General features: G+C 37.8%; 1 protein-coding gene across 11 annotated transcripts in view; it reads right to left on the bottom strand.

Moving 5' to 3' along the window:
• Window positions 1–18,009, bottom strand: part of VEZT (vezatin, adherens junctions transmembrane protein) — a 79,841-nt gene that overhangs the window by 34,793 nt on the left and 27,039 nt on the right. For 5 of the 11 annotated variants that reach the window (XM_026066086.1, XM_026066096.1, XM_026066095.1 and 2 more), the window contains 4 exons: window positions 15,098–15,183; window positions 12,145–12,320; window positions 8,124–8,399; window positions 3,186–3,335 (listed from right to left, as the gene is read on the bottom strand). In XM_026066086.1, the coding sequence (XP_025921871.1) occupies window positions 3,186–3,335; window positions 8,124–8,399; window positions 12,145–12,320; window positions 15,098–15,183 (688 nt within the window). Of the gene's footprint in view, window positions 1–3,185; window positions 3,336–8,123; window positions 8,400–12,144; window positions 12,321–15,097; window positions 15,188–18,009 lie in introns of all 11 variants that reach the window. The other 6 variants (XM_026066089.1, XM_026066094.1, XM_026066091.1 and 3 more) reach the window with 3 other exon arrangements.

Here is an 18,009-nt window from a genome sequence, read left to right as displayed (position 1 = left end):
CACACAAAAAAATGATCCCTGGAGCCAAAGGCTCACCACTGAAGCTGAGTGACAAGCATTTAGCTCATGTAACAGCATCAACTGAATACTGCCAAATGAGGAAAGCCAACTGTAGTATAAAAGTTTATCTCCCATTTCTATATAAATGTTTACATGAAATGCACACTCCACGGTTCAAAGCTGTCCTGATTATTTGATAAAATATCTTATTTCAATGTCAGACTCTCAGGAAAAGAAAAGCAGACAACGGCATTAGAATTTTGGCACAGCAGAAGAAAGTATCGTGAATCATGTCGTCAAATGATGTCAATGAATACTGCACTGTGGAAGGAAATGAAGTTGTGAGAAGTTGTATCATGTGAAGATCCCGTCCCACTTTCATAATCTTTGATTCTCACACTCCAAGTGCTGTGCCCAGTCAACTGACAGAGTTTTGACATATTGTTTCTCACCCCACCTGATTCACACTGACATTGCATGTCCTATTTAGTTGCTTACATTCTTGAGAAATTATTAACTCCTTATTCTTTAAAGAAGAGAAAAATGGCTAAAAAGAATGATCAGTCATCAATTAAACCGGAACTAAAGCTTTCATCTTTAGTGTATTAGCTGTGAAGATTCAAGATTTGTTGTCCTTTAGACTAGTTGGCATTTCACACATTAAATTCCTATTGAAAGCTGTTTCAAGTAAAAATAATTCAGTTTTTCCGCTTGCCCAAATACAGAGATACATCTGCTTTGTTACAAAGATACAAACAACATGCAGTACAATAAAAAAATACTTATTGAAACCGTATTATGACTATCCAGGAAAGACAGTCTTTGTCTCAATGTCATTTTGTAATATTGTTCCAAATGTTAAGTATTTAGAATGTTTGTCTAATATTTTTTTTCCTCTGATAAAGGAACTTTATTTTGCTGTGGCTGGCGCAAATCATTAATAGTGCTACTAAATTCATGGCTTTCACAATGCTCAGAAAAAGGAAATCTCAAATAGCAATTCATTAGTTCATACTCAGAGAACCTAGGGGAATTTAACTCAAAAATATGTTCTGACTTTATGTAAAACCAGAGCTTTTCAAAAAGAATTGTAGAAGTCAGAATTGGGATCTCATTTCCAGGCATTTGACAGTTCTTTTCCTTTTATTTATCACCTTACTTCTTTATTAAATCTCTCCAGTTCCTTCTTCTCCTTGCTGTAGGCCAGATTTGTGCTAACAGTCTGATGATGGACAAGGGTTTAAAGTTGTCATAAGTGGCAGCTGTGAGTGCTTTTGACATGAAGGAATCTCCAGCCCCTCCAGCATAACAGTAATATTTAATTGCACAAGGCAGTGGAATCTATTTGAAAGATGCTCCTTGCCATCAGTGCCCATATGATAAACACAGTACCTGTTGAATTTTCAGGCATTCGTGATATGCAGGGAAAACTACAAATTAAGACAACTTGGAGCTATCCCGAAGCTGCTCTTACTTATCCTAGCAGGGAGGAGGAATCCTTTACTCATCCTCCTCACATTTAAATTCCTTGTTTTCGGTTTGCATGCACTGCAGAGTAGACCCAGCCTGTATCTCAACTCACATGCTGCCTTTGTATTTTTTTCCATTACATTCTGCAAAAATACAATACTTCTCTTTCCATTTGTCAAGAACCTATACACATGTCAGCTTCACAATGTTTTTTGCCATTTACTTCTGCTGGCCATTACTACTGTGATAATTGCACGATAATTTGCTATAAGGGAACTTCCATCTTAAAATCATTCAAAGACAGACATAAATGTCAAATTACCCAAAGTAAACAAAACACATTCTTCTCTTCAGTTCCTTAATTTAAGACTCATTTCATCAGCTCAGCTGTTACAAAATTAAATGACGATCTAATACACACCAATATTCCTTGAACATATAACCTCTGTAGCTACAGCAACAATCTACACACCTTTCCATAGCCACTACTGGACTTCCTTTCTTCATAGCGGAGGAATATTTGGGAAGGCCACATTGATTGACTCCGTTTTCAGTTCGTTCTCTTCCCATGTTCTTAAAGTGATTCTTGATTATTTCCAACCTAGGTATCAGTTGTTCTCATAAACTTATTTGAAACAGACACTCAGAATATTTTTTCTTTCTCTATATAGCAAATACACCTTATTCCCCAGAGCTAAAAGTGAAGTCTTGAGCCCAGAATGGGAATTCCTATCCCTACAAGTTATTACTTTGCAAACAAATACTCATTTCCTTCAAAGTAAAACACACGCACTCTTAGCTGTGTGTGTGTGTGTGTGTGTGTGTGTGTGTGTGAGCATGTGTCTATGCACGTGTGCATGCACTCACATCATCACTCAATATATCCATCTACTTGCCAGGCAAGATATATTAATCAAATGTTATGTTCCAGGGAGACAAAACAAGTCATTTGTCATGACAGATGACAACCATGACAGCATTTTCAGTGCTTGCTTTACCACCAGCTTTTGTTTCCATGCATGTGGTTTTCCAGATCAGGAATAGGTATGTTTTCTTTTTTACTATAATACAGGGTGAAGACGTTGTTATTTCCCACGCAGTATAATAAACATAGAAAAGCAACTTGAAATGCTAATGCCATAAAAGAATGTCTACAATTCACTGAAGAAATACAGATGATGCTTCATGAAACTGAATCTGAACAAAGTGTTCTAGTTTGATTCACTTGTAAATGTGCTCTTCAGCTAATTAATATAGTAAAAGCTCCATCCAGCTTGTCTGAAACAGAAAATCAACTTACCTTTGGGCTTGGGGATGACAAGTGAAAGGTCATACGGTTCACAGGAGAGGTATTTTGGTGCAAGGGAAAAAGATGACTGAGAGGAATTATAAAACAAAACCTCGAAGGACTCTGAACCACATATCAGTACGCGCACCAAAGGCACAGGCATCAGTAACTGGGACAGTGTTTTCAGTATATAGAATCTTATCTCACACTGCACAGTACAGAAAAGAGAAAAATTTTAAGAATATTCCAAACCATGCACAAAGCACAAAGTTACTATGCTTTTCCCTGATACCTTTTCCCGATTTCTTGTATAGCTGTAATTAGATACTGCGTATTTCTAGTCATACAAACTCTTAACATTGGCACAACTACAGACAGGTAAGATTAATCGAATATCTGAACTGGTGGTTTTTTACAGAAAGGATATTTTTTCAGCATATACAGAGTAGCCAGTCTTGAAGCTCGAAAGTTGGCTCTGACAGATCGATAAACAGCTTTCCGGAGACCAATAAGATGCTGACTAGGATGCTGTCCAGCTTTATTAAATGGGCAAGCGGCACTGACCCTGTCAAGCAAACTTGAAAAGTAAAATGTGATACAACTGTACAGATGTCCTAAAGTATTTTTAAAAGACAGTACATCAGTTTTCATATTCCACTACTTACAAAACTTTTTCAAAATGGCTCAGTAAATACAGGAGCAAAAAAATTCCTTCACATGAAAGGTAAATTTAATCAAAAATTTAGATAAAAGTCTTGGATGCCTCATCAGAGGACCTGATTCTATACTCATGTGAGCCATGGCAAAACTTGTACGGACATCTATGTTCTCCAAAGTACTCAAAAAAAAAAAATACACTAAAAGCAGGCGGGCCATAACATTTCCTCTGATACAAAACTATCACAAGCCCACTGTAAGCTTTTGGAGTTTTAACACAAAGATATTTAACACACACCTCTATATGCAAATTAAACTTTTTGCTCTATAAATCATTTTTGCAGAAAAAAGTGCTAATACATACCGTTATTTGTGCAAAACATTATTTTCTCTCAACTTTTTCCCTCCTGAATTTTAATGGCAGTACATATGAAAAAATAATATCCAGTTATCTCTATTCATATAGAGTCTGATTCCCAACTAAGGCTATGAGACTGAAAATAGCTTAAGCAGACATTTCATCCACTCTACTTGCTGCCACCATTTCTGCTAGAATCATTTCAGGAATGGACATGGTGTGGACAGCAGGACCGATGAATTGTTTGGGGAATGGGAGCCTGCTCCTGCTGTCACCTTTGCCGGGACAAGGTAAGGGTGTGACTTCGTGTCTTCAGTCACGAGAAAGAGACAAGCTTACAGGGAACCTGGAAAGACTGGGGTGGGCTGCTGCCTTGAAGACACTTTCAGTAGCCCACTTCCATCTGACTCAAGAGCTGACTAAGCCAGCAGACCTGACACTGCTGGAAATGTCGGTCCTACGGCACAAACTTAGCTTGACCATGCCGTGCACTGACTGGGAGGGAGAATAGCTTATGGCCTCCCACTGTCAACTAGGAAAAGCAAGGCAGCCCACCCAGTGAGCAAGGCTGGGCCTTTATCAGTATATTAGGTATGCTTAATGCAAAGGAGATTTATGCCAAACAGCAATATACTAAATATGAAGTTAAAATATCCTCATACTATATTAAGATATCATCATACCATATTAAAATACGAAAGTGATACTAAAATAGTTTACATAACATCTCATAGACTATTTTAAAATATATAAAGTAAAAACAAACCGTGTTAATTTCAGTTTCTAAAGCTAACAATATTAAACTGCTAGTTGTGCCACAGGTTTCACTTGGGGACACAGCATGTAATATAGTACATGCCAACCTCTAATACTTTCCTAGCTTTTTAAGATAACGGTTGCAAAAGTTTACGGATAAACTCTCACATCAGTTTGTAGACTCAGGTTCTGGGTGAATGTCAGAAGCAGGTCCAGAGAAGAAGAGTAAAACTATTCTACTGTCAAAAAGAGAAACCAATCTATGTTCTGCTACAGCAACGTAGGCATTTCCAGCTCCTTTGCAGAACAAATACTGCACAACTCATGCACTGTATGTAGTGCCAGTACTTAGCAAAACAATTTGTTTTGCTCCTGGGAAGGTTTGTTTCAGTGCTATTTATAAGATAAGTCTTTATTCCAGTAATGTTAAATTAATGTAATATGCCATAAATTTCTATGTGCCAGACATGCCACATCCCTACCTTCCTAATGTTCCATTTATCTTCTATTTATTGTAATTGGCCTTACAAAATGTTACCAGCTTTGTGTACAATATACAAAATAGCAAGAAGGAATCTTGCTATTTTACTAAAATACACACTAAAATACACAAATAGAAAGAATAAAGGCAAGGATGAATTTCTTCTTTCCTATTATTCCAAACCCATTTCACTTGTGAAGAACCATGACATATTTCTCCCTTAGGCTCACAAGCCAAATTTTAAATAGGCTCTCACTTTTAACAAACTTGTACAGTCAAACATTAATAAAATCCAATATGACAGCAGTTCTACAAAGACACTACATACCCCAATACATGCTTGTAGAGCCTGATTCTACTTTAAAACATACTAGGACAGCAGTATTTTGAAGAAAGCTACTTATCTCAGTGACAGACAAGGAAATAACTGCTTTCTGCTTATTACTGCAGCCTCTTATTACATATCTGTACAGTTTTCCTTTCGTCATGTGCAAGACGAGGGAGATACGTTCATTAGCCAGCGGAAATTCCAGGCGGCAACCTGTGATAGGGATTCACTTGTTTAATTGCAACAGAGCCAGAAATAGTGCCATTCTGCCTGAGCAGAGCGCTCTCCTGCCTTGGCTACACAATTTTTGTAATCCAAACTCTCCTGGTGAAAGCTCAGGCATCTTTGCGTGGCACAGCTTGTACCACACAGACATGCCCTGAACGACAACAGCAGCGTTAAACAGTTCTGAAGGCCAATCTGACATCAGGACAGTCAGTTGCCTTTGACAGCAACTAATGTAAAGGAGGCCAGAAAGGGTTCTTCGTTTCCTTTCTAAGTGGCTGCTGTGGTTTTTGGGGTGGGAGGGGAAGAGATGAAGGCAAAATGATGCTCTAATGGGTTAAACAATGGAGACCTGACCAAAATCTTGTGGAGAATAATTCAACATTTATAGAAACAGTGAAATATCAAATAACCAGGGACAAAGAGGATAGAATAAAGCAAAGCCATAGATCTTTTAAAGCATATATAAGTCAGGCTATGAGAACGCAGCACTGGATGGTGCAGTGGAGAGAAGAAACTGCTGTGGGATGCAGGCAGAGAGCTTTGGACCAAAGCTTACCTGGGCTTTTGATAAAAAGAGTTTAGTATAAGTACAACTAATCTATTTCTGGACTCAGTATATTTAGATGCCAGCTCAGGTATCTTTCCATTCATCACACGGTTTATGCAGAGTCCAGACCATGCAGAGCTAACAGCATACTAAAACAGCAGCATACATATCAACAAGCAGGGTACTCTGCTACCTGGTTGAAAACCCCCACAAAATTCCTTCAAGGGTGAAAAATGGTACAAGATGATACTCATTAACTTTTCAGGTGCCACCATTTCCAATGCCACATGACACACTCTGAATAAACATTAAGACTTTGACAAGGTTACTGCTGGAGAACATACTAAACTTTGTTCTGCTGAGGTTTACTGTAGCAAAAAACTGGAAGGAAAGAAGAAACAGCTACCTTTTTGGATCATACATGAAGTGTTATCTCACACAAAGAATTGCATGCCCTGCGTAGCAGCATCTCTTACATATATGGATGCAGAGAAGGGCACACTGGAGTTAGAACTTCCCCCAGACTAAACCAGATCAAAACCTGTAGGGCACCGAATTCTTCATACTGGACAATTATTCCAAAGAGGAGGCTGGCACAGTCAGACTTCTCCCACTCCATCCAGACTCCCAAATCTCTTGAAAAGCTTGCCAGAGTTTTAAATAAAGGGACTATTAGATCAAGCATCAGCTTATAGACAGTCTGGTTTTTGTTAATCTGTTATCTAAGATATGCTGTAAAAGAACAAGGAACTAGCCATTTAGACATTGACCACAAGTTCATTTGCTTAAACTTAGGAAAAAATCCAAATATTTTTCTCATCTGTAATTTGGACAAGCCCTAACAATAATTTCTTTTAAGAATCTGTTTGCAAAGATAAGAATGACTATTGCTTAACTATATGCTTCCTCAGCAAAAAAAACATAGCTAGGCAGTCCTAAGACATGCTTACACATTCCAAAGGGAGAATAACACATTTCTTCAGCGAAGTGTAATGAAGGTATCTCGAGCTAGAAAATTAATTCAAAATGTGAAGTCTACAGTTTCCAGCTTGCATGTAACAACATGTGCTTGAGAGCAGAAGAGTTGATCTGGCATGAACGAACAACCTCTTGGTGCACACAGGGGAATTGTTACTGTTTTCAGAAAGAAGCCAACTGGATTTTAGTTACTGGCATTTCTCACCTCCTTTAACCTTAAGTCTAACAGGCTCAGGTATTTTTCTAGCAATAGCTTGTTTCAAGGGAAAGGGACACCTGGCAGTGAGAATGCACACAAGTGGGCCTGTTGCCTTGAAGATCAGTGCACACACTGAGCACGTCCTGGTGTCCTTTTACACAGCAAATAAGCAAACAGTAGCCAATTAGCTGCAAGAGCCAAGTAACTAGGAAAACTCTCCTATCCTTTAAGTGCACAGAGGCAAATTCAGCAGCAAACAATTTAAGGTTCTAAACATCTCAACAATTGTACGCAAGAAAAATAAGCGTTTGAAACTTTTTTAAGGGGGGAAATGACCGTTGATGGTCTCTTCTGATTACTGTGTTCTCATTACTTCAGACTCTTATTTGTTAAATAAAAATGGTTTTCATCTTGTATACTAAAATAAGAATTATTACTTACAGGTCAGTTACACCGATTTGGTAACATAAGATACTAAAAAACCCAGCTCCTGAAAATGGTTAACTAAACTGGTTCAGAGTCCATTTCACTCATTTATTTCACTGACAGCATTGGAGAAGATTTTGAAAAGGCTTAGTTGCCCAGTTCAAAGAATTTGGGGAGACTTAAAACTCTGCATCCTGAAGGAGAATTAACACCTAGTTGTTACGATTCATATTTCTATGCTGACAAACATAACTATGGTAATTACACTGTTCTACGTAAGTGAAAAACTTTAAGTATTATGTTTCTCAGTAATTCTACTCACTAGGGAAACAGTGTAATGGGACTATTTTAGAAGACATCTGGTTTGAATGGATCTGTGTATTAAATAAAGTGAAATATAGACTCACAGGGTAAATCCTCTGGAAATTACTTCAGTCTCTTGAATGAGTCGCAGAGCTTTTCTCACAAGATTAGTAAAAGCTCGGCTATTTGCCACTGTTTCTTCCAGCTGAAGGCAGTATTTTCGCAGGGACATTTGCAACTTGGCTGTCCTCCATGTGCCCCACACTCGTAAGACGGCATAGACGAGCAGAACTAGTCCCCACAGTGGCCAAGATGATTCCTTCCACCATGAAGGAAGCATAAGCAGTGCACTTACAAAGGCAAGCGACAGCGAGACATCCCTGCAAACAGAGAAAGGAGCATCATCTGCAGATTCCTGAGGTTAAACAAGTGGGAAAATCATCAAGTACTGGATTACAACATTTGAGATTTTATTATGGGGCTTTTATGCAGGTTCTGAAGGTAGCTGTAAATACCAAAAACAACTCCTGCGTGGCAGATTTAGATGTACAGATGCATGATATTATTGGTCAGTACAAATTATATTACGGTTTTGGGGTTTTTTTTTTTTTGAATGACACAAGTGAAAGAATGATGTACCATTTTGACAGGTCAGTTTCTCTTACACACATGACTTTAAAAAAAAAAAGAAGCGACTACTCAGCATTTTAAGTAAGGGTGGATAGAAACTGGAATATCTGTATTTCCAGGTTCAAGAGGACAGTAGCAAAGGGCATGTTTCTTCTGGGTAATGAAATCCTCAAGTAATGACAGATTTATTTTTTCCAGATTCTGACTCATTTAATTTGGACACCAGTATATCACTAGTTTTTAAACACTTTTTAAGAAAGACAGCTTCAAGAATAATTTTAAATAATTTGCCGGCTTTTAAAAATCCTGAAAGAACAAGAGTCATTGGTATAGCATATCAACTATTTCTCAAGGGCATTTTTAAAACTTCATAAAACTGTTATTTTCATTTAGAAAGATTCAACAAAAATAGGTAACTGCTAGAAAATAAACTGTGTTTTATATATAGTATTATAACTGCAATTTTGTAGTATTATAACTGCAATTTTGTAAAATTATAATTATTACAGTCTTTGCAAAAATGGATGGGATATGGGCTTCAAGGAGCATTTTTTAGCATTTTTTTATAGAAAAATCTTCATTTTTTTCACCCCTTAAAGCCGTGTATCCTATATATTTGGTCTTGAAAATATTCACAAGGAATATTTCCCCATTTCCAAATCAAAATATGACTGCTAGGCTTCTAGTTTGTGGACAGTTTTGTAGTCATATTTCGATAAGCTTTACAAGAGTTAACTCTTCACTGCTACTCATAGGTTTCAGTAAAGGTCCAGGGTTAAAACATTCCAGAGATGGAATTAACTTTAAGAAGGACAGACAGAGTCTTAGGAGAAAAATGCTATAAACAAGATCTTCTCTAGGCAAGAGAGAACTGTTCATTTGTATGGCATTCATATCTTTCTATAACTTCCTTGGTACATTTGAAAAAAATCATAAAAATAAAGGACCGGAAGGGATTTAACAGATCAGTTGGTCTATTTTCAGCTTTGAGACAGATTCCAGTTAATCTAGACCATCACTGACAAACTGAAGAAGAAAATGAAGATTCCATATCCCACTTAGTTAGCTATTCCAGTGCTTAACTGTCCTTACTGTGCAGAAGATTTCCCCCAACTCCAACGTAAATCATTGGCAAATTAAGCCAATTATTTTTCCTCATATCCTTCCTTTTCGCCACAGCACGGACAATGACGGATCACCACCCTCTTATTAATTACCTTCTGCACATCATAAGACAGTTCTGTCCCTTCCTTAGCCTTTTGGTTGAACAATCCTAGCTCCCTCAAACTTTCCCAAAAGACTACAATTTCTAAATGCCTTATTCTTGTTGCTCTGCTTGGCCTCTCTGTAAACTACCCAAGCCTCTCAGTGTGTGGCATCCAAAAACAGTTGCTCTAGTCTGGCACAAGACTTAGGGAAGCAGACAGAATAGTATAATGCTGTGTTTTGCATATAACAAGGATTCCAGGATGAGATCTGCCATTTTCGGAATAATTTCCTGACTTAATCAATTTATACTCTACTATAATGGGCAGATCCTTTTCTGAAGTAGTACTGTCTACCCAATTATTCCCCACTTTGTGTTTGTTAATTTAATTCTTCCTTCTGAAGTACAGCACTACACGCTTGCCTTCATTGACTTTCCTATCGATTTCAAGATAGCTCTCCAGTTTGTCATGATCCTTCCGAACTCCTACCCTGTCTGCTAAAAGACTTGCAAACTTGGTGTCATCGGTAAACTGAGTGATATTCACAAATTTTGTAAGCGTACTTTGCTACCCAAGCAGTTAATAAAACAATGAATAGTGCTAGGACCAGGACAAACCAAACCACTGAAGAAATCTGATTGAAATGCTCTCCTATTTGACAGTAAGCATCAATAATGACACTTTATATCTTAAATCATTTTTAACCTGTTTTGGCTTTATAATAATTCCATCTATTTACCTAGCACCGGACTGTGTTAGGAGATATCACACCTATTGATTCCTGCCTGTTCCTGAGCAAGTCACTCCGTCAGACCACCCATCACCCTTCTTACTTCTCAAATACAGGAAGCAGTTGTTTAGACAGTGGTGCAGCAAAATCCTTCAGCATTTTAGGGTGAATTTCACTAGCCTCTGCTAACTTAAATGTGTCTTATTTAAATGTTTAGTCTGTTCTGGTATTTTATACCTGTGAAAATTAATTGCCCCATTCACAATTAACATGTCTTATAAAGGCCACAGCAAAGAAGAGGCTGAATATTTAAATATTTGAACCACTGTTATTTACTCTTCTTCTTCACATAGTATTATGAACACTAGTCCTCATATTCCTATGCAATTGCTTTCATACAAATTCCTGTGCAGAGAAGAAAAAAGTCTAATAAGCTCTGCTCAGTGACATTAAGAGGACACAGAGACAGCAAGACTGATACCTGAAAATTCTGCCTCTCTTCTTCTTTATTAAAGGTGCTAGGTTGTTAGTGCTACCTTAGCAAAGTCCATTTGATTATTTTAGCAGTCTCTTAGTTATATAAATAAAGTATTTTAAAAAGAGTGATTTGAGATAGGTGGCAGTTTCTTAGTTAAATGGACAGGCAAATAACAGGACAGGTTTCTCCCCATTACTCAGAATCAAATCAAAAATGGCTGCTTCCCAAAATAACTTCCTTTATTTTTATACCTTCAGACCTCCTCCTGTATTCCAGAGCAAGAAAAGCAAAATCTCTTCTCTTTTTCACATTGCATCAGTTAAACTCTTCTGTACCAATATTTACATTTCCTACCAACCTTTCTATTCTAGTGTTCCAATCCTGAGACAATAATTCAGACATAGGTGTGATTAACTGTTAGGAGATCCGTAGATAAATCTTGCAACAAAAGCACAGATGGTAAACCCCTTTTATGCTACTATATATACTATTATACTACATCATATACTATTAGAGTATGTATGAGAGTGTGTGTGTGTAGGATATGTAGGTACTCAGATCACACACACACTTGTCACTAACATCACACAAATACATTAAAATGGAGTGTGGAAGACAATCACTACCCAGGAGGGGATTAAACTGAGACCGCCATTTACTCAGAGAACTAAAAGAAGATCACTTAGCAAATTATTAAACAATGTTAACTAATTTAGTACAAATTCAGTCAGGCACTTTTCAACTCAGCAATGGAATATCCACTTCCAAATCACCACTGTATAGCTTCTGAAATTAAATCAGCCATGTTACTTTTTCCAGACAGCATGTAATAGGGTTTGTAAGTATCTATTTATGCTCATGTAGCTACCTCAGATTAAAACCTACTCTTTCAATACAATGTCCAAGGAAAAAAAACATATTTCTCCAAAATTTAGGACTAATGGACTAAAATGAAATCAAGACTCAGAGACTTTAGACAAAAAAAACCCAGTTACTTTCTTGTTGCATTTTATACCAAGAACACAATAATTTTTCTTGCTTCTCAGTGAATATAGTCATACGCATTTTATGTACAATACCAAATATTAGGAGTTGCTAGGGAGCGTAGTGTTGGAAGCTGTCCATTTTCCTGTTGCTTGCACTGCCCTGCAGACAGGATACTGGGGTCAAGCAACTCAATCAGTTCCACATCCTCCTGCAGCAGAACTTCCTGCTGCAGGATGGTACGGAGCGTGTCAAATCGAAATCCAACATCCTTAACACAAATGGACAAGAGAAAAACAGGCATTGGTAGAGAATATGCACGTTCTTAAAATTAAGTTATTAGAGCAAAGAAAACACCCAGACCTTCTATGCTTCACTGACAACTGTCTCTTGCAGAAGATTCCAGGGGTATTTCAGTTATACCACAACCAGCTACCTCATTTTTTTCTAAACAAGCTTAACTTTAAAAACTGCTGTACTGCCTACCAGTCCAGTCTTGCAAGGTGCATCGCACGGACCCTGTGATCTGACCTAGATAACATCAGCATCTGGAAACATGCTACAAATTATGCCAAGCTATCTGCACAGGCATCAGAGAGGTACTGTATCTATTAGAAGATCTGTAATAAAACTACAATCATGTTTTCTTTTTAGCATTTGTCATTAGCAAACTAAAAAAAAAAAAAAAAGAGGGAAAGAGAGATATTACAAATTAGTCAACAAAAAGTCAGCTGCAGACTATTCAATAACAGTGGGGTCAATAAGCCGGACTCAAGTTCCCCACAAGGCAGTGAAGTTCTCTCCTGCACGATTCTGTGACCTTTCCCAAGGGAACTTGATTCCAAACATGAAATACCATGGGACCCTGGAGACCTCACACTTGCAAACTCAAGACAAACTTCAGGGAGTTACTCATGGATTCGATGTCGTCATAGGCATTTGCTATTTTTTCCCTATAGCTACAGCTTTTCAAGACAAATACACAGCTCCTGAACACAAACATATTAGAGAAGCCCTCTGAAATTTTAATTTGCATACTGCGCCAAACTGTAATTAGAAATCACTTCAAGTTAAGAATATCGCAACACAAAACCCAACAAACACTGAACATGTGCATCTTTGTGTCTAGCTAGGTTATGGGAGGGAAAGGAGAATGTTTCTATAAAATGGCTCCCTCTGATAGAAGCTGTTAACAGAAGTTTGAAATTTCACAGTACAAAATCCTTTTAGTTCTGTCATTGACAGAATAAGATTACTTATAAAAGAGTAAGCTAGCTAGTCCAAAATCTAATTCCATACATTCATGTCACTCTAGATAACTTGCATTCCATATTTACTGAAAAAGATTTGTTTCAGAACTGTGTTCAAGAGGAAACTCAGCCCTCCTCCAACATATCCTGTGTCACTTCAGTACACTACTGTAGCGTGTAGCAGGAGAAACATGTTTTCCATACTCTTTGTTTGTCTCATCCTCTCAAGAAAGTAAGGCTAAAAAAGCTGAGAAGATGATACCTTTGGTTAAAAGGGGAAGAGGGAGCAAGAAAAAAAGACAACCAAAGTTCAGTACTGAGGAGATTCAGAGGAGATTTTGTCCTCTTAAGATAAGGGTGAAGGATTAGCAATTAGACTTGGCAGATCTCTTGGAGAAATGGAAACCCCTAATGTCTCATGTTGTTCGACTTTTTTTTTTTTTTTTGAAGCTACACTGGAACACATCATTCCTATATTACAGTAGAAAAAGGCCAAACTTCTAGCTCTTTAGATTCTTGGACACTCTGACTAACATGACATATCTAAATGAAAATGATACACAAAACATGTTTTGTCCCTGCTTTGTATATCTGGGCTAGCCAGATGCTGTCTCCAAGAGAAGCAAATACGGACTCTAGTTTCTCTGCATTTATGTATGTGCACCATGTATCAAATTTTGCAAAGACTCACAAAGCTTGAGGCCCACAGGGAAATCCTTCAGTGAAAGAGCATCCTGATTTGGAATTGGACCATCTATGTACAATCTGACATAGTCTAAGATAAAGGTGTACCTGCATGCTTTTACACTGTAACTATTGCAAACAAGACTAGGAACCAGAAGCAGTTGGGTGCAAGTTTAGGAGAACTCAGACTAGCCTAGGCTAGAGTCTGAATTGGCTAGAAAGTGGGTCTGTAGAGAACAGGCATAAAGGCAGCATAAAACTATTTTTAACTACCTGGGGTAGAACTATCACCCTTTGGGTCTACCCCACATAGACAGACTTGAGCCCTAAAGGTTCCTGTAGGTTCTAGGAGTAGGAGAACAAAACTTCTGGCAAAGCAGGTGGACATCCAAATCTAGTTCTGAACTGCTGTGAGAGTGTGGATAGGTAATACAGAGAACTGTTCTTGCCTCTCCCGATAGCCAAATCGCAATGACATTATCTGCTGTTAATGCATAACTGTTCTGAAGCATTATAATGGAGATGTCTTAGTTGGGTTTTCACTAATGCTTTTCCCAAATGCAAAAGCACTGTGGAGAGCCATGCAGAAACACATATGCCAGGTTGGGTTATGGGGTAGAACAGCTACAAAAGCACGGCGCTCTGCCTGAGCTAACAAGCTGAAATAGATGGTGAAGCAATATTCAGATGAAGCTCTAGAGCCTTCTGTCTTGAGCTGTGTCTGCAAGGTACTGGAAGGACTGCAACATATGGCCTTAATGGCTCAGGGTCTCTGCACTGCCTTCCACTGCATGGTGTGGTTACAGTGCATATTAACTCTTTTCAGCTTTCAAGAATTTCTTTAATTTCTCACAATCTCTTCCACATTTTGAACATCTTTAAGCTGGCTACTGATATTTTTCCCTTTTTCTGTGACCAATTTGCCTGGCACAGTTTTCCAAAATCTACAGTACCTCTGAAAACCAAGTCAATTATGTTATCTGAAAAATAAGTAAACCTCTTAGAACCCAAACCAGCAAATATGGACCAAGGAAGTGCTCTGAGGATGAGGTACAGAGGAGAGGAAGGTTTGTGGATTAGAAAAGGAAATTTAAAAAAAAAACAAAACACTTACCAGTCGGTGAAGTATGTCATCGTTTTTCTTATACTGTGGAAAAGGAAACCAACTTCTAAAGAACTCAGCTAGTTTTGACAGGATGCCTTGCTGAAGGGAACAAAAATTACTCTGATTAAAAAAGAAAGAAAATAAATAAATAAAAACTAAACAATTCCTTTATTTATTCATTTGCTTCTCTTGTTAACTCAAAGACACAAGTACCTGTAAGGAAGTTTCACTTACTCTATCTGGCCTAACTTCAGAGTATGCTAAGGCAACATCTGCTTCCGGTCAATTTGCCTGTACATGACAATGTGAAATAAAACTTTCATTAACCCCACCTATTCAAAGTGTAATCGACTGTTAAGCTGCACAGTTAAATACAGTTAGGATTAGTCTGATCTCAGGTTGGCAACTGCTGTACAAACATGAAAGATTCTTTCTTGCCTTGAGGATAAAAAAAGCAGTGAAGTTAAATGGCTGACAGAGACCAAAGAGAAGCAAAAGACCAGGTGAGGAACCATCTCTCCCTTTAAGACTGCCACAGCTTGAGGTAAGACTCTGGAGGACTAGCCAACAGAGGCAGGGAAGAGTGATCACAAGAACAGAAATTGCCCCCAAAACACCCTGTCACATAAGCATTTGCTATGAGGTACTTTCCTCTCCATGCTGTTTCTAATGTAACCTAAAACCAGACTTTCATTTGAGCTGTACACGTAACTTTGAAAATTACTAATTAAGAGGGACTCTCTCTGTAATCACACATTTTACTCAAGTACCTTCCTAAAATACAATGCATGAAAGATGATAATTAAATGCATGCATGATGTTGCTTCACACTGCAGCCATTTAGTGATAAAACCCAAAAATTTTGACACACACTGTATATCTACTTTTCTCAGACCGAGCTAACAGGAAGTATTTTTCAGAATATTTACTTACATGTATTTCATGAATTCTGAGGCCCTATCTCTTAATCTTCAAACTGCCCACAGGCAATACAACTGATTGAAATGCATACCAAACAACTGAATTGCGCAACACTTAGGTTTTCTGGCATATTGTTTCAAAAAACAGATTACAATAATTTAACTTATAAGGGTGTCTGCATTAAATAAACTTCTTCCTTTTTTCTCTTTTTTTAAGAAAGAGAAGTATTAAAAATGAAAGCTACCACATATAGCTGTAGAGTCACTCTTCCCCAGAGGAAGTGACAACAAGGTTTTGAACTCTGCAATGCCAGGTACAAACCTTTTCCAATATAAGCTACAGAAATGCTTCCAGGGCAGCTGTGTGGGAAGAACAATATAGAGTTCTTCATCAGGGCTCCAGCTATGAGCTTGGATATAGAAGAACGAGACCGAGCATCAGAATTATTGAGCTCTGTGCTTAGCCCTGTGATTAGTGTCACAGCAGGGACTGGAGGTAGAACAGTCCAAACCACCTGTTTGACGTCCCTTTGGACAGCAGTATGACAGAAGTTTGATGCAGCAAGCCAGGGCAGAATGGCTTTGAATAACATGAGAAACTGGCATCCTAAAGCTTTTTTGCTTCGCAGAACAATTTTTGAAATAACCCGTTTAGGTAATCTAACTCAAGTTTTTCTTTGCATGTGCCTCATCTTTCTATGTACAGTTAGAATTACACACCTATGCCAAAAGGAAGTATTTTTAGGTTAGTGGAGAGACAAACCAATACTACAGGTTTCATAATGATAGTTCTTCTGGACATGCAGCTATCATCACAGCTTATTAAGAGGAGCTATCCCAGCAATCAACACTTCTTAGACTGTGGAATAAACCCAAGGGAGGATTTGAAATGTGTTAGAGAACATACTTTCAAGAGAAGTCCTGGACAAGGTATCACTAAACTAGAAGGCTTGTTCAAGTACTAATTTCTATCATTACTATTAGTAAGGATAGGAAGAAGACGGAGTGCTGCTAAAAGCAGGATTCTCCCCCATTGTGTGAACAAAGATTTTGATGTTGCTCAGAGGCACTGGTGTAAGTCTGAAGAGGAAGAAAAGAGCATCACAAACTGCAGCACTAGATTATCTTCCAAGGCAGAGTTTCCTGTAAAGTGGTGCAAAATAAAACAAAATGTTCCCATTACAATTTGTAGAAAAATTGATATGAAATAAACAAAGGTCCGTGCCCTACATTTGAGTGACAAACGGACACTTCATTCAGAAGTACTTTTCCTAGTATTTTGGAAGTGGATTTCAGAAATGGAGCCTAACATTTTCAATTGCTTAGCCATCTGAAGTTCTTAGGTTTTTCTCACAAGCATTTAAATCTATACCACACATGGTTTTAAACTGCTACCAGCTAATTAAATAAGCCCATTGGAACTACTGAAAAAAAAACCAAAAACAGACAGACAGATTAATGTGCTATGCAAGTAATCTTTTGGTTTATATTTCACGTTTTGGTTTAAAAATAAAAATCTGAGCTTGCATAAACACTCAACAGGCATGCCAGAGCTTGAAAACACAAAGCAACAAAGCAAGACAACCCACTGTCTTGGGCTGTGACCCAGTAGAGTGCAGTAACACATTGAATTATTCAGCTACTTGGAAGAGTGTCTCACAGCCTGTGTTCCCATTGGGAGTGTTACTGACAAGTAAAACAACTTTCATCACTGCACAAGTCAGGTCATGTTGCTGATGCTTCTGGAGTATTCATTTTACGACTTTAGAACACAGGTCAGGCAAATAAGCTCTCTGTAAACTGAATAATAAAGGCATACACCTCCTAATATTTAAAAAAAAAATAGCATAAGTGCCTATAGCTCAGGACCTGCACATTTTAAGTATATTCATTTGAATCTAAAATAAAATACTTATGAACATTTCTCTTTTGTACAGGATGAACTTGAAATGGCAAACTAGCAGATATCTAAAATATCATCATGTGCATGGCACCTTTCAA

Source organism: Apteryx rowi, unplaced genomic scaffold, assembly GCF_003343035.1.
Source record: "Apteryx rowi isolate R43461 unplaced genomic scaffold, aptRow1 scaffold_237, whole genome shotgun sequence".
NCBI lineage: Eukaryota > Metazoa > Chordata > Aves > Apterygiformes > Apterygidae > Apteryx > Apteryx rowi.
The sequence above is the reverse complement of the archived record's forward strand: the minus strand, read 5'-3'. Positions and strand labels throughout refer to the sequence as shown.